Consider the following 23,651-nt stretch of genomic DNA (forward strand, 5'->3'; position numbering starts at 1 on the left):
ACAGTATGAGTAATGTACATGTGTATATATGTATATGTCTGTGTGTGTATATATATGTGTACATTGAGATGTATAGTTATGTATATTTGCATGTGTGGACATGTATGTATATACATGTGTATGTAGGCGGGTTGGGCCATTCTTTCGTCTGTTTCCTTGCGCTACCTCACTAACGCGGGAGACAGCAACAAAGCAAAAAAAATATATATATATGTATATATATGTAGTGGTTCAAAAAAAAAAGAGAGTAAAAAATGCAAGAGAAGATACAATACAGATACAAGAGAATACAAGAATACTGTTGTTGCTTTATTATTGCTAGTAGTACTTACTAGAGATTATTATATGATAGTTGATGTTCAAGTGAGATTACCATGGGGGCTCATAGCCATGGTTTAAGTAAAATCCCTTAACTCAAACATTAATGACCCAGTTAGGCAAATGGACTGCCAAGCATAATTTGACTACTCACTTCCCAATAGGCTAAGGAAAAGCCAATAACCTTCATACATTCAATACCTAAATAGAATGACATGGGTACACATAATATGACAGTTAAATGAACATGGCACACAGTGACTGGAGTCTTAGTATCTAACTGGTTGGGACACCACTAAATAATCATGATGCATGGGTTCGCAGATGTTTACTTAATATTATATATCTAAGGCTACTCACAGTATCAGAAATAATGTGGCATGCGTCCTAACACAACTACTTTAATATCTAAGGGTACTCACAGTAGCAGAAACAATGTGGCCTGCCTTGTAACACAAATACTTATAGTAACTAAACTTCCTAATTCTCAATTGCAGGAGACTTTTTGTTCTCTGGTGCTGAAAGTTCATTTGAGTGTGTAACACATGGTCCTAGCTGGATTTTAGTAGCTGTATGGCAACTAGGTCTTTAGGCGTAAGTGTGTCTTGTCAAGCAATGGACCCTTATCCTTAACGTCAGGTCAGTCCTTGCTTGCGTTTCCTACATCAGTACTGGTTCAAGCACGTCCTTAAGGCTCTTCCCAGCTGGGACCCTGACTGATGGCTTATTGCTCGACCAGGCTCAACCAGGATCGACCCACACAAATTGCCCTATTGGAATCGAAGTTATCAGTGTCTCTTGTGGACACATTGTTGTCTCATTGACATTTTGCCAGAAGGCAGGGTTAGTACAGAGCACTCACCACAGGAAAATCTAGTCATGAAGAATGAGCTGTGTGGGTTAAGTGTTGTCAAGTGTTATGTGTGACACAGAGAGATTATATGTTTGTGGAGAAAATGCCTGTAGTCCACATGTGGGTGAGGTGCAAAGAAGACAGCTACCTGGGTCAGAGGAGTGCAACTTGACAGCCATGGAAGTGCTGGCTTACTACCCAGCAATCACTAACCTGCCCTATACCGAGGCAGGGAATATTGGAAATGTACCTCCCTGGTCATTGGCTGTCTACCAGCTACTCCCTCTTATGTTCCTTTATTTATCATTATTGTTGATGTAATGTTAGGTGTCAACTAAGGGTTGCAGTTTTATTATCAACCTTCAATGGAGGATGAAAATTGGTGAATTTCGTTGGTATATTGTAGAGGATCACTGTTCATATTCATTTTGTTTTTAGTGATGAGTTTGCTTACTTTTTGGTTCTTGTGATAGATGATGAGGTCAGACTTTTCTCCCGCATTTTTGCGTGTGGTATATCCCTTTGTTACTTCTTTCAGGACTTTCTAATCTACTTATTATGCCAGGGCCATTTGGTTTCTGTTGAGCATTTTGTGGATAGTGCCTGATTGTTGGTGTGTGCATGTTTATGTGAAAGTATTTTTTGGAGGAATTTTCTTATATCATTGTCAATTGAATAACTTGAGAAATCATAGTTGTATTGAACTTATTTGTGTCTTGGGTCCTCCTTTATCATGAAATTATTAAAATGATGTATATCTGTTAGACAGATGTCATTTTTCAAGTTTTGTTCATCCACTTATCAGATAAGCAGGACAAATCTAGTGTCCTCACACCAAGGAATACATTGATGAGCTTGAAAAGGTATATAAAAGGGGCTTCAAAATTAATCCATAAACTGAGGTATGGAACTTACTGTATGAAGAAAATTTGTATGAGCTTATGGTTGAAGGTAGAAAAAGAAAGGAGGGTCAAGGGAGACCTGATCAAAGTTTCAAATTACTGAATGATTTTAGAAATATAGAGAACCCTCACTTTTTTCTTGATGCATTTAGAGAATAGTTCAGAGAAGCAAAATGGCATTTATCTTTACTTATCAAAAGCACAGCTTACATCCAAGAAAAGATGCACCAGCTTTGATGTCAATTGAATAAAGTCTAGAGTGGGAACCTGATTGTCCCAGCTAGAATGAAGGTTGCACAATAATGAAAGTTAGAAGAGCATTATGGGGTAAATTTCTAGCTCTTCAGACCCTTACAAACTCATCAAATCATTTGTTCATTAAGGTAAACCAGCAGAGATTGGGATATGTAGCTGGATTGGTAGTAAGCTGGCTGATTCGTTTACAACTTAAAAATGAGCTGTGCAATTCATAGCGTTAATTCAGTTGAATTGTAGTTTCTCCTAGAAGTTACATATTATGGACACTAGACAGGACTGGTAAGCCTTTGTGGAATTAATCTTGACAACTCAAAAATGTTTACAACTTTTTGGGTGCAAATGATCAAAGTAAAGAGATGTAAGAATGAAGTTGTTGCACTTACATTAGTAGAATGCAGTAATTCTTCCTTAAAGTAAAAAATTTTCCTTGAATTGTAATTTGGTATATTAAAAAAGAATAATTTACGTTTAGTGTTTAAAAATCACATCACAATCTGCCTCATATCTCTGTGTTTACAAGAATAAAAGAAAACTTGCCTGTAAATTATACAAATAATGTTGGTGTATTAGAACTACACTACATAAGAATTTATTTAACCATCTCCTTGAGTTTATTCTCACATGGTGGGAACTGTTTTGTTGATAACTTTTTCACGTATCACTGTACTCATCAGGGAAATTGGGTTTTTGCTTACTGATTTAGATGTTAGTTATGTATTTCAACTTAATACATGCTAATCACATGGAATCATTGATATTATTTATTTATTTATTTTGCTTTGCTGCTGTCTCCCGCGTTAGTGAGGTAGCACGAGGAAACAGACGAAAGAATGGCCCAACTCACCCACATACACATGTATATACATACACGTCCACACACACAAATATACATACCTATACATCTCAATGTATACATACATATACACACAGACATATACATACATACACATGTACATAATTCATACTGTCTGTCCTTATTCATTCCCATCGACACCCTGCCACACATGAAATAACAACCCCATCCCCCCTCATGTGCGCGAGGTAGCGCTAGGAAAAGACAACAAAGGCCACATTCGTTCACACTCAGCCTCTAGCTATCATGTAATAATGCACCGAAACCACAGCTCCCTTTCCACATCCAGGCCCCACAGAACTTTCCATGGTTTACCCCAGACACTTCACATGCCCTGGTTCAATTCATTGACAGCACGTTGACCCTGGTATACCACATCGTTCCAATTCACTCTATTCCATGCATGCCTTTCACCCTCCTGCATGTTCAGGCCCCGATCACTCAAAATCTTCTTCACTCCATCTTTCCACCTCCAATTTGGTCTCCCACTTCTCCTCGTTCCCACCACCTCTGACACATATATCCTCTTGGTCAATCTATCCTCACTTGTTCTCTCCATGTGACTATACCATTTCAAAACACCCTCTTCTGCTCTCTAAACCACACTCTTTTTATTACCACACATCTCTCTTACCCTATTATTACTTACTCGATCAAACCACCTCACACCACTTATTGTCCTCAAACATCTCATTTCCAGTACATCCACCCTCCTCCGCACAATATCTATAGCCCATGCCTCGCAACCATATAACATTCTTGGAACCACTATTCCTTCAAACATACCCATTTTTGCTTTCCAAGATAATGTTCTCGACTTCCACACATTCTTCAACGCTCCCTGAACTTTCGTCCCCTCCCCAACCCTATGACTCACTTCTGCTTCCATGGTTCCATCTGCTGCCAAATCCACTCCCAGATATCTAAAACACTTCACTTCCTCCAGTTTTTCTCCATTCAAACTTACCTCCCAATTGACTTGTCCCTCAACTCTACTGTACCTAATAACCTTGCTCTTATTCACATTTACTCTCAGCTTTCTTCTTTCACACACTTTACCAAACTCAGTCACCAGCCTCTGCAGTTTCTCACACGAATCAGCCACCAGCCCTGTATCATCAGCGAACAACAACCGACTCACTTCCCAAGCTCTCTCGTCCACAACAGACTGCATACTTGCCCCTCTTTCCAAAACTCTTGCATTCACCTCCCTATCAACCCCATCCATAAACAAATCAAACAACCATGGAGACATCACACACCCTTGCCACAAACCTACATTCACTGAGAACCAATCACTTTCCTCTCTTCTTACTCGATAAAAACTTTTCACTGCTTCTAGCAACTTGCCTCCCACACCATATATTCTTAATACCTTCCACAGAGCATCTCTATCAACTCTATTATATGCCTTCTCCAGATCCATAAATGCTACATACAAATCCATTTGCTTTTCTAAGTATTTCTCACATACATTCTTCAAAGCAAACACCTGATCCACACATCCTCTACCACTTCTGAAACCACACTGCTCTTCCCCAATCTGATGTTATAGGTAATCAGTATGACTATCAAAATAAGCTGTCAGTAATATACTATTGTACCGTTGGGAGATATTCTGAGTTATTCATGTCACCCCTTCATTGGTCTATATTTTCCTCTGGTAGTGTTGTTACATTTATAAGAATCTTTCATATTTGGAAAGTTAACATTATTACTGAGGTTGGGGAATTGAGTTCCCCATTTATATATATATATATCAATGGTAAATATTCCTCCTAAAGGTTGTGGGTTTGATCTTTTTTACTCAGGAAAGTAGCATAATGAGCACATAAGTTAGTAATGATCATTTTAGCTTAATGATTTTGGTGTCAGTTAAGAAACAATATATTAGATTTAGTCATTTTTTTTTTATTTTTTTTTTATTATACTTTGTCGCTGTCTCCCGCGTTTGCGAGGTAGCGCAAGGAAACAGACGAAAGAAAAGGCCCAACCCCCCCCCCCATACACATGTATATACATACGTCCACACACGCAAATATACATACCTACCCAGCTTTCCATGGTTTCCCCCAGACGCTTCACATGCCTTGATTCAATCCACTGACAGCACGTCAACCCCGGTATACCACATCTCTCCAATTCACTCTATTCCTTGCCCTCCTTTCACCCTCCTGCATGTTCAGGCCCCGATCACACAAAATCTTTTTCACTCCATCTTTCCACCTCCAATTTGGTCTCCCTCTTCTCCTCGTTCCCTCCACCTCCGACACATATATCCTCTTGGTCAATCTTTCCTCACTCATTCTCTCCATGTGCCCAAACCACTTCAAAACACCCTCTTCTGCTCTCTCAACCACGCTCTTTTTATTTCCACACATCTCTCTTACCCTTACGTTACTCACTCGATCAAACTACCTCACACCACACATTGTCCTCAAACATCTCATTTCCAGCACATCCATCCTCCTGCGCACAACTCTATCCATAGCCCACGCCTCGCAACCATACAACATTGTTGGAACCACTATTCCTTCAAACATACCCATTTTTGCTTTCCGAGATAATGTTCTCGACTTCCACACATTCTTCAAGGCTCCCAGAATTTTCGCCCCCTCCCCCACCCTATGATCCACTTCCGCTTTCATGGTTCCATCCGCTGCCAGATCCACTCCCAGATATCTAAAACACTTCACTTCCTCCAGTTTTTCTCCATTCAAACTCACCTCCCAATTGACTTGACCCTCAACCCTACTGTACCTAATAACCTTGCTCTCATTCACATTCACTCCCAACTTTCCTCTTCCACACACTTTACCAAACTCAGTCACCAGCTTCTGCAGTTTCTCACATGAATCGGCCACCAGCGCTGTATCATCAGCGAACAACTGACTCACTTCCCAAGCTCTCTCATCCCCAACAGACTTCATACTTGCCCCTCTTTCCAAAACTCTTGCATTGACCTCCCTAACAACCCCATCCATAAACAAATTAAACAACCATGGAGACATCACACACCCCTGCCGCAAACCTACATTTTTACTAGTCATTTTTACTTTGGTATTTTTCATTCCTAGGTGTAATGATTGGTCACCCTTTTACAAAAACGAAGAAAAGGATAGTGATGGAGTGATGGTGAGTTTGGACATGCTTCGTATCCAAAAAGACTTTGTGTGTGAAAATCCAACCAATGCGACTTGCAGGGAAGTTGTCAGTAAGTACATTTGCACAAGAAAAATAATCCTTTTGTGTTACTTCTGAACATTATATCTGCTGCATCTAAAGCTTGGCCTCTCCTGCCTGTTCATCCTTTTCAGAAGCAAATGTAACAACACTGTAAACCACACAAAAGAGAGCTCTCAGAACTATGACAGGTTGCTTAGCAGCCACAAAAATTCAAAATCTGCACAAAGACTGTATATGCTTCTAATGCATATCATGCATAGCCCCCAGTTCCTTGCAACATCACTAGAAACCTCCCACCCAAGCCTCCTTAAAACCAATCACAAAGCCCTGATCAAAAATAGATAGTCCATTCCAGCTTAGCATTTTGATAACATTTCACAGTGATCAATTGATCAGCAACAAACAAGTGACTCCTCATCCAAATCTTAAACTACACTTCACCAGACATACACCCATCTGAAACCACACTCACCAGACATGCACAAGTTATGCTCTTCCATCTGCATTCTCCATCATCACAAACATCAGTTTAAGACATCACCTTTGCTCAAGATGTTGTTACCACAATGAAGACACTAAACAAATACTTCTCAGTTGCACTTACCCCTCAAGGACAAACACATAACTTATTAAGCTACTTGACATTTGATCCCAGCTGTTGAAAATGGCTAGCTTCCTGAGTGCTTCAGGAATCCCAATACACGAGGATCCTGGAGGAAGTAGGTCAGGTAAGATAAGTTTGTTATTTCATGAAGGTCATGACTTTAAATCACAGACATGATCCTGTTTACATTCTTAATGTCTTCATTAATCAAACAGTCTTTGATTATGAAAATGATAAGATATTTCGGAGCTGAATTGATTTGAGTACTCTTTTCAGATGAACTGTTTTTATGTGTATCCATAATCCATGCTGTTATCCATAAGCACAATCAGTACATTAATCAGTAATAAAACACTCATTTCCCACAGCTAAGACTTCCGCTGCTGACCTTGGACAGAATTTAATCTGTAATGCCATGGACGGTCTTAGGTGTCTGAACCAAGAAAATGAGAAAGATTGTTATGACTATGAAATTTCTTTCTTTTGTGCTTGTGAGGAAACAACACCTGTATCATCCATCACTGTCAGTAAGTACTTGTTGATGCTGTAGTATGATAAGGATCATTAATATTTCCTCTTTTTGTCATTGTTTGATACATAAACACCCATACAAGCACATGTACATACATATACATATTTTTTTTTTTTTTTTTCAAACTATTCGCCATTTCCCGCATTAGCGAGGTAGCGTTAAGAACAGAGGACTGGGCCTTTGAGGGAATATCCTCACCTGGCCCTCTTCTCTGTTCCTTCTTTTGGAAAAAAAAAAAAAAAAAAAAAATGAGAGGGGAGGATTTCCAGCCCCCCGCTCCCTTCCCTTTTAGTCGCCTTCTACGACACGCAGGGAATACGTGGGAAGTATTCTTTCTCCCCTATCCCCTATCCCCTGGGGATATATATATATATATATATATATATATATATATATATATATTTTTTTTTTTTTTTTTTTTTTTTTTTATACTTTGTCGCTGTCTCCCGCGTTTGCGAGGTAGCGCAAGGAAACATATACATATACATACATATACATTTAAACCCGCACATATTCATACATGCTGCCTTCATCCATTCCTGTCGCCACCCTGCCACACAGGAAACAGCACACGTACACACACACACACACACACACACACACACACACACACCCTCCAGTGAGGAGGTGTCAGGGAAAGACAAAAAAGCCACATTCGTTCACACTTAGTCTCTAGCTGTCATGTGTAATGCACCAAAACCACAGCTCCCTCTCCAAATCCAGGCCCCACAGACTTCTTGTTCCCTCCACCTCTGACACATATATCCTCTTTGTCAATCTTTGCTCACTCATTCTCTCCATGTTTCCAAACCATTTCAACACACCCTCTTCTGCTCTCTCACCCACACTCTTTTTATTGCCACACATCTCTTATTCTTTCATTACTTAGTCAAACCACGTATATGTATGTGCATATATGTATTTATATATGTGATATGAGTGGATGAGTCTTTGTCTGTTTCCTGGTGCAACCTCACTAACATGGGAAATGGCGATCAAGCATAAAAAAAATTTGTCACCAACATTGTGTCATCACCAAAAATGAAGTTAACTCACCTTCTCTTCTAGGCACTCCCACCCCCAAAAGATAGCATATCTGCCCATTTCCAAGACCCATACAATTACATCCCTGTCCACCTCATTAGTAGACAAATTAAGCAGCCTTGATGATATCACACACCCCTGCTGCAGACACAGCTTCACCTAGAACACCCACGCTTCTATCTCCCAACCCGTACACATACCTTGCTCTCTTGATGAAAACAACTTGATATGAATATATGGTGTGGGAAGAAAGCTATTAGGAGCATTATCCTCTACAAAGCACCTGTATCAACCCAGTCATATGCTTTTCCCAAACCCTTAATTGCTACATATAAATTCTTCTGTTTCTACAAGTATTTCTCACCCACATCCTTCGAAGCAAACATCTGATCCGCACATACTTTACAACTCTTGAAACCACATTTTTCCTCTCCTCCCCTATTTGATGCTTTGTGAATGCCACTCCTCTGAATTGCCACTTCCTTCCATACAACTGAACAGGGACAGTTACACTCTACAAATTTATACCTCTGTAATTTGAACACTCAACTTTGACACCCTTGCCCTTATACAACTACTATATATGCATTCTTCTAATTGTCAATCATTTCATCCATACAAAATTTGAAAATCATAACCAAACAGTCAAAGATACAGGTACTCCCTTCCATAAGGAATTCAGCTGCCAATGACCTGGGAAGTATATTGATAATACTACCTACCTGAGTATCAGAAGGGTTAGTGACATCTGCTTAGAGAGCCAGCACTTTAGAGGTCATCAGGTTGAACTCTCTTTTCTTTCTGCCTCACTAACAAGTGGACTACTGGCATTCTGTCCACAAATATACAATCCCTCCTTGTAATATGTAACACTTGACAGCATGTAACTCACGCAGCTCATTCTTCATAACTGTAGATTTTCCTGCGGTGAACACTGTGCTGGCTCTTCCTTTTGGCAAAATGGTAGTAGTAGTAGATAGAAGTAGTAGGTAGGAACATTTAGGCTGGAGCATTAGGTAGAAGTAGTAGGTAGGAGCTTCTGCAAACTTTGTGCTAGACTTTCCCTCAGCCAGTGGCATGTTAAGGGTGAGGCACTAAAGGCTAAGAAGTTGCTCTGGAGCTCTTTAGTTATGGAGAGACTGTTGCTGTGGCCACCCCTTTGAGAGAGTTCCAGTTGGAATAGGCATCAGAGATATAGATATATACCATACACTCCAGCCACTTTACCATATTTCATTTACAATATACATATATGAATACTGAAGATGTATATGAGAGAAGAGAGAGGGATTGATAGATAGATGTGTAGATATATAGATATACAACTTCTTTACAAATTATGTTTTTTATCTGGACCAGCACTGGGACCTACCACCACTGTGGCACCTTGTGATGCCTGGTCTCCGTGGATCAACAACAACAAACCCTGGCAGGCTGATGGTGACATTGAGCTCAGAACTCTTCAACAACTTCAGGATGACTACCAGTTTTGTCTAGAGGCTAGTAGTTCTCCAGTTATGCAGTACATTATCTTAAGTGTTGCTTTCCCTAATCCTTGCACCCCAGTTTAGCATTAGTCTGTTTTATGCCTTTGACCCTTTTCTCATGGTTGAAATAAAAGTGGTTTCTTTTAATGTTGTAATAATTCATGTTATAAAAAAGTATTATCAAGAGTATCATACATTATAGGTATGTGATTTAAGTAGCTTCCCTGATTGCTGATGTTTGATGATTTCTTTTATCTGGTTCTTCCACCATGCACTCTTTATTCTGGAATGTACTCATTATGCAGAACCCATCACAGGTGGAAATTCTTTTGTTGTCTGTTTCCTCCTAACAGTAGTCATTGAGAGGGATGAGAGAGCCTTGTCTGGCTTGGGAATGGTATAGTAATATGTCATTCATAACATTACACCATCCTGGCCATAAACAGATTAAATTAAACAGTCATGGTAACATCACACACCACTGCTGCAGACCCACCTTTACCTGGTACCATATTCTCTCTGCGAACTCACACAAATGTCTTACTCTCTGGATAAAAATTTCATGATACAATTTGAATTTTAATATTTTATTGAGCCTTTCACTAAGCCACAGAATTTTATCAGAGAAAGTAGCTAAACATTACATGAAGAGTTCAATAGGAAGGTATATATGTTATGGGTGACACCATGAACAGATATGGCAGATGGAGTGAGAGGGGAAAGGTAGTGTTCTCCAGCGGTACAACATCTTGAGGAAGAACAGGCTACTATTAGGTATAGTCATAGAAACATAGATTATTTATTTATTTATTTTGCTTTGTCGCTGTCTCCTGCGTTAGCGAGGTAGCGCAAGGAAACAGACGAAAGAATGGCCCAACCCACCCACATACACATGTATATACATACACGTCCACACACGCAAATATACATACCTATACATCTCAATGTACACATATGTATACACACACAGACATATACATATATACACATGTACTTAATTCATACTGTCTGCCTTTATTTATTCCCATCGCCACCCCGCCACACATGGAATAACAACCCCCTCCCCGCTCATGTGTGCGAGGTAGCTGTTATGCAATAATGCACTGAAACCACAGCTCCCTTTCCACATCCAGGCCCCACAGACCTTTCCATGGTTTACCCCAGACGCTTCACATGCCCTGGTTCAATCCATTGACAGCACGTCAACCCCGGTATACCACATCGATCCAGTTCACTCTATTCCTTGCCCTCCTTTCACCCTCTTGCATGTTCAGTCCCCGATCACTCAAAATCTTTTTCACTCCATCTTTCCACCTCCAATTTGGTCTCCCACTTCTCCTCGTTCCCTCCACCTCCGACACATATATCCTCTTGGTCAATCTTTCCTCACTCATTCTCTCCATGTGACCAAACCATTTCAAAACACCCTCTTCTGCTCTCTCAACCACACTCTTTTTATTTCCACACATCTCTCTTACCCTTACATTACTTACTCGGTCAAACCACCTCACACCACATATTGTCCTCAAACATCTCATTTCCAGCACATCCACCCTCCTGCGCACAACTCTATCCATAGCCCACGCCTCACAGCCATACAACATTGTTGGAACCACTATTCCTTCAAACATACCCATTTTTGCTTTCCGAGATAATGTTCTCGACTTCCACACATTCTTCAAGGCTCCCAGGATTTTTGCCCCCTCCCCCACCCTATGATCCACTTCCACTTCCATGGTTCCATCCACTGCCATATCCACTCCCAGATATCTAAAACACTTTACTTCCTCCAGTTTCTCTCCATTCAAACTTACCTCCCAATTGACTTGACCCTCAACCCTACTGTACCTAATAACCTTGCTCTTATTCACATTTACTCTTAACTTTTTTCTTTCACACACTTTAGCAAACTCAGTCACCAGCTTCTGCAGTTTCTCACATGAATCAGCCACCAGTGCTGTATCATCAGCGAACAACAACTGACTCACTTCCCGAGCTCTCTCATCCACAACAGACTTCATACTTGCCCCTCTTTCCAAAACTCTTGCATTCACCTCCCTAACAACCCCATCCATAAACAAATTAAACAACCATGGAGACATCACACACCCCTGCCGCAAACCTACATTCACTGAGAACCAATCACTTTCCTCTCTTCCTACACGTACACATGCCTTACATCCTCGATAAAAACTTTTCACTGCTTCTAACAACTTGCCTCCCACACCATATATTCTTAATACCTTCCACAGAGCATCTCTATCAACTCTATCATATGCCTTCTCCAGATCCATAAATGCTACATACAAATCCATTTGCTTTTCTAAGTATTTCTCACATACATTCTTCAAAGCAAGCACCTGATCCACACAACCTCTACCACTTCTGAAACCACACTGCTCTTCCCCAATCTGATGCTCTGTACATGTTTTCACCCTCTCAGTCAATACCCTCCCATATAATTTACCAGGAATACTCAACAAACTTATACCTCTGAAATTTGAGCACTTAATCTTATCCCCTTTGCCTTTGTACAATGGCACTATGCACGCATTCTGCCAATCCTCAGGCACCTCACCATGAGTCATACATACATTAAATAACCTTACCAACCAGTCAATAATACAGTCACCCCCTTTTTTAATAAATTCCACTGCAATACCATCCAAACCTGCTGCCTTGCCGGCTTTCATCTTCCGCAAAGCTTTTACTACCTCTTCTCTGTTTACCAAATCATTTTCCCTAACCCTCTCACTTTCCACACCACCTCGACCAAAACACCCTATATCTGCCACTCTATCATCAAATACATTCAACAAACCTTCAAAATACTCACTCTATCTCCTTCTCACATCACCACTACTTGTTATCACCTCTCCATTTGCACCCTTCACTGAAGTTCCCATTTGCTCCCTTGTCTTACACACTTTATTTACCTCCTTCCAGAACATCTTTTTATTCTCCCTAAGATTTAATGATACTCTCTCACCCCAACTCTCATTTGCCCTCTTTTTCACCTCTTGCACCTTTCTCTTGACCTCCTGTCTTTTTCTTTTATACATCTCCCACTCAATTGCATTTTTTCCCTGCAAAAATCGTCCAGATGCCTCTCTCTTCTCTTTCACTAATAATATTACTTCTTCATCCCACCACTCACTACCCTTTCTAATCAACCCGCCTCCCACTCTTCTCATGCCAGAAGCATCTTTTGCGCAATCCATCACTGATTCCCTAAATACATCCCATTTCTCCCCCACTCCCCTTACTTCCATTGTTCTCACCTTTTTCCATTCTGTACTCAGTCTCTCCTGGTACTTCCTCACACAAGTCTCCTTCCCAAGCTCACTTACTCTCACCACCCTCTTCACCCCAACATTCACTCTTCTTTTCTGAAAACCCATACAAATCTTCACCTTAGCCTCCACAAGATAATGATCAGACATCCCTCCAGTTGCACCTCTCAGCATATTAACATCCGAAAGTCTCTCTTTCGCGCGCCTGTCAATTAACACGTAATCCAATAACGCTCTCTGGCCATCTCTCCTACTTACATATGTATACTTATGTATACATATCTCACATTTTAAACCAGGTATTCCCAATCACCAGTCCTTTTTCAGCACATAAATCTACAAGCTCTTCACCATTTCCATTTACAACACTGAACACCCAATGTATACCAATTATTCCCTCAACTGCCACATTACTCACCTTTGCATTCAAATCACCCATCACTATAACCCGGTCTCATGCATCAAAACCACTAACACACTCATTCAGCTGCTCCCAAAACACTTGCCTCTCATGATCTTTCTTCTCATGCCCAGGTGCATATGCACCAATAATCACCCATCTCTCTCCATCAACTTTCAGTTTTACCCATATTAATCGAGAATTTACTTTCTTACATTCTATCACATACTCCCACAACTCCTGTTTCAGGAGTAGTACTACTCCTTCCCTTGCTCTTGTCCTCTCACTAACCCCTGACTTTACTCCAAAGACATTCCCAAACCACTCTTCCCCTTTACCCTTGAGCTTCGTTTCACTCAGAGCCAAAACATCCAGGTTCCTTTCCTCAAACATACTACCTATCTCTCCTTTTTTCACATCTTGGTTACATCCACACACATTTAGACACCCCAGTCTGAGCCTTTGAGGAGGATGAGCACTCCCCGCGTGACTCCTTCTTCTGTTTCCCATTTTAGAAAGTTAAAAAATACAAGGAGGGGAGGATTTCTGGCCCCCCGCTCCTGACCCCTCTAGTCGCCTTCTACGACACGTGAGGAATGCGTGGGAAGTATTCTTTCACCCCTATCCCCAGGGATAATATACATATATATGCATATATACATACATACACATACATACGCACATATACACACATACACACATATACATATACATATGTGAGAAACTGCAGAAGCTGGTGACTGAGTTTGGTAAAGTGTGTGGAAGAAGAAAGTTAAGAGTAAATGTGAATAAGAGCTAGGTTATTAGGTACAGTAGGGTTGAGGGTCAAGTCAATTGGGAGGTGAGTTTGAATGGAGAAAAACTGGAGGAAGTGAAGTGTTTTAGATATCTGGGAGTGGATCTGGCAGCGGATGGAACCATGGAAGCGGAAGTGGATCATAGGGTGGGGGAGGGGGCGAAAATTCTGGGGGCCTTGAAGAATGTGTGGAAGTCGAGAACATTATCTCGGAAAGCAAAAATGGGTATGTTTGAAGGAATAGTGGTTCCAACAATGTTGTATGGTTGCGAGGCGTGGGCTATGGATAGAGTTGTGCGCAGGAGGATGGATGTGCTGGAAATGAGATGTTTGAGGACAATGTGTGGTGTGAGGTGGTTTGATCGAGTGAGTAACGTAAGGGTAAGAGAGATGTGTGGAAATAAAAAGAGCGTGGTTGAGAGAGCAGAAGAGGGTGTTTTGAAGTGGTTTGGGCACATGGAGAGAATGAGTGAGGAAAGATTGACCAAGAGGATATATGTGTCGGAGGTGGAGGGAATGAGGAGAAGAGGGAGACCAAATTGGAGGTGGAAAGATGGAGTGAAAAAGATTTTGTGTGATCGGGGCCTGAACATGTAGGAGGGTGAAAGGAGGGCAAGGAATAGAGTGAATTGGAGCGATGTGGTATACCGGGGTTGACGTGCTGTCAGTGGATTGAATCAAGGCATGTGAAGCGTCTGGGGTAAACCATGGAAAGCTGTGTAGGTATGTATATTTGCGTGTGTGGACATATGTATATACATGTGTATGGGGGTGGGTTGGGCCATTTCTTTCGTCTGTTTCCTTGCGCTACCTCGCAAACGCGGGAGACAGCGACAAAGTATAAAAAAAAAATATATATATATATATATATATATATATATATATATATATATATATATATATATATATTTTTTTTTTTTTTTTTTTTTTTTTTGCTTTGTCGCTGTCTCCCGCATTTGCGAGGTAGCGCAAGGAAACAGACGAAAGAAATGGCCCAACCCACCCCCATACACATGTATATACATACACGTCCACACACGCAAATATACATACCTACACAGCTTTCCATGGTTTACCCCAGACGCTTCACATGCCCTGGTTCAATCCATTGACAGCACGTCAACCCCGGTATACCACATCGCTCCAATTCACTCTATTCCTTGCCCTCCTTTCACCCTCTTGCATGTTCAGTCCCCGATCACTCAAAATCTTTTTCACTCCATCTTTCCACCTCCAATTTGGTCTCCCACTTCTCCTCGTTCCCTCCACCTCCGACACATATATCCTCTTGGTCAATCTTTCCTCACTCATTCTCTCCATGTGACCAAACCATTTCAAAACACCCTCTTCTGCTCTCTCAACCACACTCTTTTTATTTCCACACATCTCTCTTACCCTTACATTACTTACTCGATCAAACCACCTCACACCACATATTGTCCTCAAACATCTCATTTCCAGCACATCCACCCTCCTGCGCACAACTCTATCCATAGCCCACGCCTCACAGCCATACAACATTGTTGGAACCACTATTCCTTCAAACATACCCATTTTTGCTTTCCGAGATAATGTTCTCGACTTCCACACATTCTTCAAGGCTCCCAGGATTTTTGCCCCCTCCCCCACCCTATGATCCACTTCCACTTCCATGGTTCCATCCACTGCCATATCCACTCCCAGATATCTAAAACACTTTACTTCCTCCAGTTTCTCTCCATTCAAACTTACCTCCCAATTGACTTGACCCTCAACCCTACTGTACCTAATAACCTTGCTCTTATTCACATTTACTCTTAACTTTCTTCTTTCACACACTTTAGCAAACTCAGTCACCAGCTTCTGCAGTTTCTCACATGAATCAGCCACCAGTGCTGTATCATCAGCGAACAACAACTGACTCACTTCCCGAGCTCTCTCATCCACAACAGACTTCATACTTGCCCCTCTTTCCAAAACTCTTGCATTCACCTCCCTAACAACCCCATCCATAAACAAATTAAACAACCATGGAGACATCACACACCCCTGCCGCAAACCTACATTCACTGAGAACCAATCACTTTCCTCTCTTCCTACACGTACACATGCCTTACATCCTCGATAAAAACTTTTCACTGCTTCTAACAACTTGCCTCCCACACCATATATTCTTAATACCTTCCACAGAGCATCTCTATCAACTCTATCATATGCCTTCTCCAGATCCATAAATGCTACATACAAATCCATTTGCTTTTCTAAGTATTTCTCACATACATTCTTCAAAGCAAGCACCTGATCCACACAACCTCTACCACTTCTGAAACCACACTGCTCTTCCCCAATCTGATGCTCTGTACATGTTTTCACCCTCTCAGTCAATACCCTCCCATATAATTTACCAGGAATACTCAACAAACTTATACCTCTGAAATTTGAGCACTTAATCTTATCCCCTTTGCCTTTGTACAATGGCACTATGCACGCATTCTGCCAATCCTCAGGCACCTCACCATGAGTCATACATACATTAAATAACCTTACCAACCAGTCAATAATACAGTCACCCCCTTTTTTAATAAATTCCACTGCAATACCATCCAAACCTGCTGCCTTGCCGGCTTTCATCTTCCGCAAAGCTTTTACTACCTCTTCTCTGTTTACCAAATCATTTTCCCTAACCCTCTCACTTTCCACACCACCTCGACCAAAACACCCTATATCTGCCACTCTATCATCAAATACATTCAACAAACCTTCAAAATACTCACTCTATCTCCTTCTCACATCACCACTACTTGTTATCACCTCTCCATTTGCACCCTTCACTGAAGTTCCCATTTGCTCCCTTGTCTTACACACTTTATTTACCTCCTTCCAGAACATCTTTTTATTCTCCCTAAGATTTAATGATACTCTCTCACCCCAACTCTCATTTGCCCTCTTTTTCACCTCTTGCACCTTTCTCTTGACCTCCTGTCTTTTTCTTTTATACATCTCCCACTCAATTGCATTTTTTCCCTGCAAAAATCGTCCAGATGCCTCTCTCTTCTCTTTCACTAATAATATTACTTCTTCATCCCACCACTCACTACCCTTTCTAATCAACCCGCCTCCCACTCTTCTCATGCCAGAAGCATCTTTTGCGCAATCCATCACTGATTCCCTAAATACATCCCATTTCTCCCCCACTCCCCTTACTTCCATTGTTCTCACCTTTTTCCATTCTGTACTCAGTCTCTCCTGGTACTTCCTCACACAAGTCTCCTTCCCAAGCTCACTTACTCTCACCACCCTCTTCACCCCAACATTCACTCTTCTTTTCTGAAAACCCATACAAATCTTCACCTTAGCCTCCACAAGATAATGATCAGACATCCCTCCAGTTGCACCTCTCAGCATATTAACATCCGAAAGTCTCTCTTTCGCGCGCCTGTCAATTAACACGTAATCCAATAACGCTCTCTGGCCATCTCTCCTACTTACATATGTATACTTATGTATACATATCTCACATTTTAAACCAGGTATTCCCAATCACCAGTCCTTTTTCAGCACATAAATCTACAAGCTCTTCACCATTTCCATTTACAACACTGAACACCCAATGTATACCAATTATTCCCTCAACTGCCACATTACTCACCTTTGCATTCAAATCACCCATCACTATAACCCGGTCTCATGCATCAAAACCACTAACACACTCATTCAGCTGCTCCCAAAACACTTGCCTCTCATGATCTTTCTTCTCATGCCCAGGTGCATATGCACCAATAATCACCCATCTCTCTCCATCAACTTTCAGTTTTACCCATATTAATCGAGAATTTACTTTCTTACATTCTATCACATACTCCCACAACTCCTGTTTCAGGAGTAGTACTACTCCTTCCCTTGCTCTTGTCCTCTCACTAACCCCTGACTTTACTCCAAAGACATTCCCAAACCACTCTTCCCCTTTACCCTTGAGCTTCGTTTCACTCAGAGCCAAAACATCCAGGTTCCTTTCCTCAAACATACTACCTATCTCTCCTTTTTTCACATCTTGGTTACATCCACACACATTTAGACACCCCAGTCTGAGCCTTTGAGGAGGATGAGCACTCCCCGCGTGACTCCTTCTTCTGTTTCCCATTTTAGAAAGTTAAAAAATACAAGGAGGGGAGGATTTCTGGCCCCCCGCTCCTGACCCCTCTAGTCGCCTTCTACGACACGTGAGGAATGCGTGGGAAGTATTCTTTCACCCCTATCCCCAGGGATAATATACATATATATGCATATATACATACATACACATACATACGCACATATACACACATACACACATATACATATACATATGTGAGAAACTGCAGAAGCTGGTGACTGAGTTTGGTAAAGTGTGTGGAAGAAGAAAGTTAAGAGTAAATGTGAATAAGAGCTAGGTTATTAGGTACAGTAGGGTTGAGGGTCAAGTCAATTGGGAGGTGAGTTTGAATGGAGAAAAACTGGAGGAAGTGAAGTGTTTTAGATATCTGGGAGTGGATCTGGCAGCGGATGGAACCATGGAAGCGGAAGTGGATCATAGGGTGGGGGAGGGGGCGAAAATTCTGGGGGCCTTGAAGAATGTGTGGAAGTCGAGAACATTATCTCGGAAAGCAAAAATGGGTATGTTTGAAGGAATAGTGGTTCCAACAATGTTGTATGGTTGCGAGGCGTGGGCTATGGATAGAGTTGTGCGCAGGAGGATGGATGTGCTGGAAATGAGATGTTTGAGGACAATGTGTGGTGTGAGGTGGTTTGATCGAGTGAGTAACGTAAGGGTAAGAGAGATGTGTGGAAATAAAAAGAGCGTGGTTGAGAGAGCAGAAGAGGGTGTTTTGAAGTGGTTTGGGCACATGGAGAGAATGAGTGAGGAAAGATTGACCAAGAGGATATATGTGTCGGAGGTGGAGGGAATGAGGAGAAGAGGGAGACCAAATTGGAGGTGGAAAGATGGAGTGAAAAAGATTTTGTGTGATCGGGGCCTGAACATGTAGGAGGGTGAAAGGAGGGCAAGGAATAGAGTGAATTGGAGCGATGTGGTATACCGGGGTTGACGTGCTGTCAGTGGATTGAATCAAGGCATGTGAAGCGTCTGGGGTAAACCATGGAAAGCTGTGTAGGTATGTATATTTGCGTGTGTGGACATATGTATATACATGTGTATGGGGGTGGGTTGGGCCATTTCTTTCGTCTGTTTCCTTGCGCTACCTCGCAAACGCGGGAGACAGCGACAAAGTATAAAAAAAAAATATATATATATATATATATATATATATATATATATATATATATATATATATATATTTTTTTTTTTTTTTTTTTTTTTTTTGCTTTGTCGCTGTCTCCCGCATTTGCGAGGTAGCGCAAGGAAACAGACGAAAGAAATGGCCCAACCCACCCCCATACACATGTATATACATACACGTCCACACACGCAAATATACATACCTACACAGCTTTCCATGGTTTACCCCAGACGCTTCATATGCCCTGATTTCAATCCACTGACAGCACGTCAACCCCGGTATACCACATCGATCCAATTCACTCTATTCCTTGCCCTCCTTTCACCCTCCAGCATGTTCAGGCCCCGATCACACAAAATCTTCTTCACTCCATCTTTCCACCTCCAATTTGGTCTCCCACTTCTCCTTGTTCCCTCCACCTCCGACACATGTATCCTCTTGGTCAATCTTTCCTCACTCATTCTCTCCATGTGCCCAAACCATTTCAAAACACCCTCTTCTGCTCTCTCAACCACGCTCTTTTTATTTCCACACATCTCTCTTACCCTTACGTTACTTACTCAATCAAACCACCTCACACCACACATTGTCCTCAAACATCTCATTTCCAGCACATCCACCCTCCTGCGCACAACTCTATCCATAGCCCATGCCTCACATCCATACAACATTGTTGGAACCACTATTCCTTCAGACATACCCATTTTTGCTTTCCGAGATAATGTTCTCGACTTCCACACATTCTTCAAGGCTCCCAGGATTTTCGCCCCCTCCCCCACCCTATGATCCACTTCCGCTTCCATGGTTCCATCCGCTGCCAGATCCACTCCCAGATATCTAAAACACTTTATTTACTCCAGTTTTTCTCCATTCAAACTTACCTCCCAATTGACTTGACCCTCAACCCTACTGTACCTAATAACCTTGCTCTTATTCACATTTACTCTTAACTTTCTTCTTTCACACACTTTACCAAGCTCAGTCACCAGCTTCTGCAGTTTCTCACATGAATCAGCCACCAGTGCTGTATTATCAGCGAACAACAACTGACTCACTGCCCGAGCTCTCTCATCCACAACAGACTTCATACTTGCCCCTCTTTCCATAACTCTTGCATTCACCTCCCTAACAACCCCATCCATAAACAAATTAAACAACCATGGAGACATCGCACACCCCTGCCGCAAACCTACATTCACCGAGAACCAATCACTTTCCTCTCTTCCTACACGTACACATGCCTTACATCCTCGATAAAAACTTTTCACTGCTTCTAACAACTTGCCTCCCACACCATATATTCTTAATACCTTCCACAGAGCATCTCTATCAACTCTATCATATGCCTTCTCCAGATCCATAAATGCTACATACAAATCCATTTGCTTTTCTAAGTATTTCTCACATACATTCTTCAAAGCAAACACCTGATCCACACATCCTCTACCACTTCTGAAACCACACTGCTCTTCCCCAATCTGATGCTCTGTACATGCCTTCACCCTCTCAATCAATACCCTCCCATATAATTTATCAGGAATACTCAACAAACTTATACCTCTGAAATTTGAGCACTCAATCTTATCCCCTTTGCCTTTGTACAATGGCACTATGCACGCATTCCACCAATCCTCAGGCACCTCACCATGAGTCATACATACATTAAATAACCTTACCAACCAGTCAATAATACAGTCACCCCCTTTTTTAATAAATTCCACTGCAATACCATCCAAACCTGTTGCCTTGCCGGCTTTCATCTTCCGCAAAGCTTTTACTACCTCTTCTCTATTTACCAAATCATTTTCCCTAACCCTCTCACTTTGCACACCACTTCAACCAAAACACCCTATATCTGCCACTCTATCATCAAACACATTCAAGAAACCTTCAAAGTACTCTCTCCATCTCCTTCTCACATCATCACTACTTGTTATCACCTCCCCATTTGTGCCCTTCACTGAAGTTCCCATTTGCTCCCTTGTCTTACACGCTTTATTTACCTCCTTCCAGAACATCTTTTTATTCTCCAGAAAATTTAATGATACTCTCTCACCCCAACTCTCATTTGCCCTCTTTTTCACCTCTTGCACCTTTCTCTTGACCTCCTGTCTCTTTCTTTTATACATCTCCCTCTCAATTGCATTTTTTCCCTGCAAAAATCGTCCAAATGCCTCTCTCTTCTCTTTCACTAATAATCTTACTTCTTCATCCCACCACTCACTACCCTTTCTAATCAACCCGCCTCCCACTCTTCTCATGCCACAAGCATCTTTTGCGCAATCCATCACTGATTCCCTAAATACATCCCATTCCTCCCCCACTCCCCTTACTTCCATTGTTCTCACCTTTTTCCATTCTGTACTCAGTCTCTCCTGGTACTTCCTCACACAAGTCTCCTTCCCAAGCTCACTTACTCTCACCACCCTCTTCACCCCAACATTCACTCTTCTTTTCTGAAAACCCATACAAATCTTTACCTTAGCCTCCACAAGATAATGATCAGACATCCCTCCAGTTGCACCTCTCAGTGCATTAACATCCAAAAGTCTCTCTTTCACGCGCCTGTCAATTAAAACGTAATCCAATAACGCTCTCTGGCCATCTCTCCTACTTACATACGTATACTTATGTATATCTCGCTTTTTAAACCAGGTATTCCCAATCACCAGTCATTTTTCAGCACATAAATCTACAAGCTCTTCACCATTTCCATTTACAACACTGAACACCCCATGTATACCAATATATGTTTATATTTATATGTATTTAATTTGCTTTGTTGCTGTCTCCCACGTTTGCGAGGTGGCGCAAGGAAACAGACGAAAGAAATGGCCCAACCCACCCCCATACACAGGTATATACATACACGTCCACACACGCAAATATACATACCCATACATCTTAATGTACACATATATATACACACACAGACACATATATATATGCACATGCACACAATTCACACTGTCTGCCTTTATTCATTCCCAACGCCACCTCGCTACACATGGAAAAACATCCTTCTCTCCCCTCATGTGTGCGAGGTAGCGCTAGGAAAAGACAACAAAGGCCCCATTCGTTCACACTCAGTCTCTAGCTGTCATGTAATAATGCCCAAAACCACAGCTCCCTTTCCACATACAGGCCCCACAGAACTTTCCATGGTTTACCCCAGACGCTTCACATGCCCTGATTCAATCCATTGACAGCACGTCGACCCCGGTATACCACATCGATCCAATTCACTCTATTCCTTGCACGCCTTTCACCCTCCTGCATGTTCAGGCGCCGATCACTCAAAATCTTTTTCACTCCATCTTTCCATCTCCAATTTGGTCTCCCACTTCTCGTTCCCTCCACCTCTGACACATATATCCTTTTGGTCAATCTTTCCTCACTCATTCTCTCCATGTGCCCAAACCATTTCAAAACACCCTCTTCTGCTCTCTCAACCATGCTCTTTTTATTTCCACACATCTCTCTTACCCCTACATTACTTACTCGATCAAACCACCTCACACCACATATTGTCCTCACACATCTCATTTCCAGCACATCCACCCTCCTGCCCACAACTCTATCCATACCACGCCTCGCAACCATACAACGTTGTTGGAACCGCTATTTCTTCAAACATACCCATTTTTGCTTTCCGAGATAATGTTCTCGACTTCCAAACATTCTTCAAGGCTCCCAGGATTTTCGCCCCCTCCCCCACCTTATGATTCACTTTCACTTCCATGGTTCCATCCACTGCCAGATCTACTCCTAGATAGCTAAAAACACTTTACTTTCTCTAGTTTTTCTCCATTCAAACTTAACTCCCAATTGACTTGACCCTCAACCCTACTGTACCTAATAACCTTGCTC

General features: G+C 41.7%; 1 protein-coding gene across 2 annotated transcripts in view; it reads left to right on the plus strand.

Moving 5' to 3' along the window:
• The window catches only part of LOC139755522 (hemocytin-like), a 420,053-nt gene that overhangs the window by 163,314 nt on the left and 233,088 nt on the right, over positions 1-23,651 (plus strand). For both annotated transcript variants that reach the window (XM_071673909.1, XM_071673910.1), the window contains 3 exons: positions 6,262-6,398; positions 7,343-7,501; positions 9,910-10,049. In XM_071673909.1, coding sequence (XP_071530010.1) covers positions 6,262-6,398; positions 7,343-7,501; positions 9,910-10,049 — 436 coding nt within the window. The remainder of the gene's footprint in view (positions 1-6,261; positions 6,399-7,342; positions 7,502-9,909; positions 10,050-23,651) is intronic.

Source organism: Panulirus ornatus, chromosome 19, assembly GCF_036320965.1.
Source record: "Panulirus ornatus isolate Po-2019 chromosome 19, ASM3632096v1, whole genome shotgun sequence".
Classification (NCBI taxonomy): domain Eukaryota; kingdom Metazoa; phylum Arthropoda; class Malacostraca; order Decapoda; family Palinuridae; genus Panulirus; species Panulirus ornatus.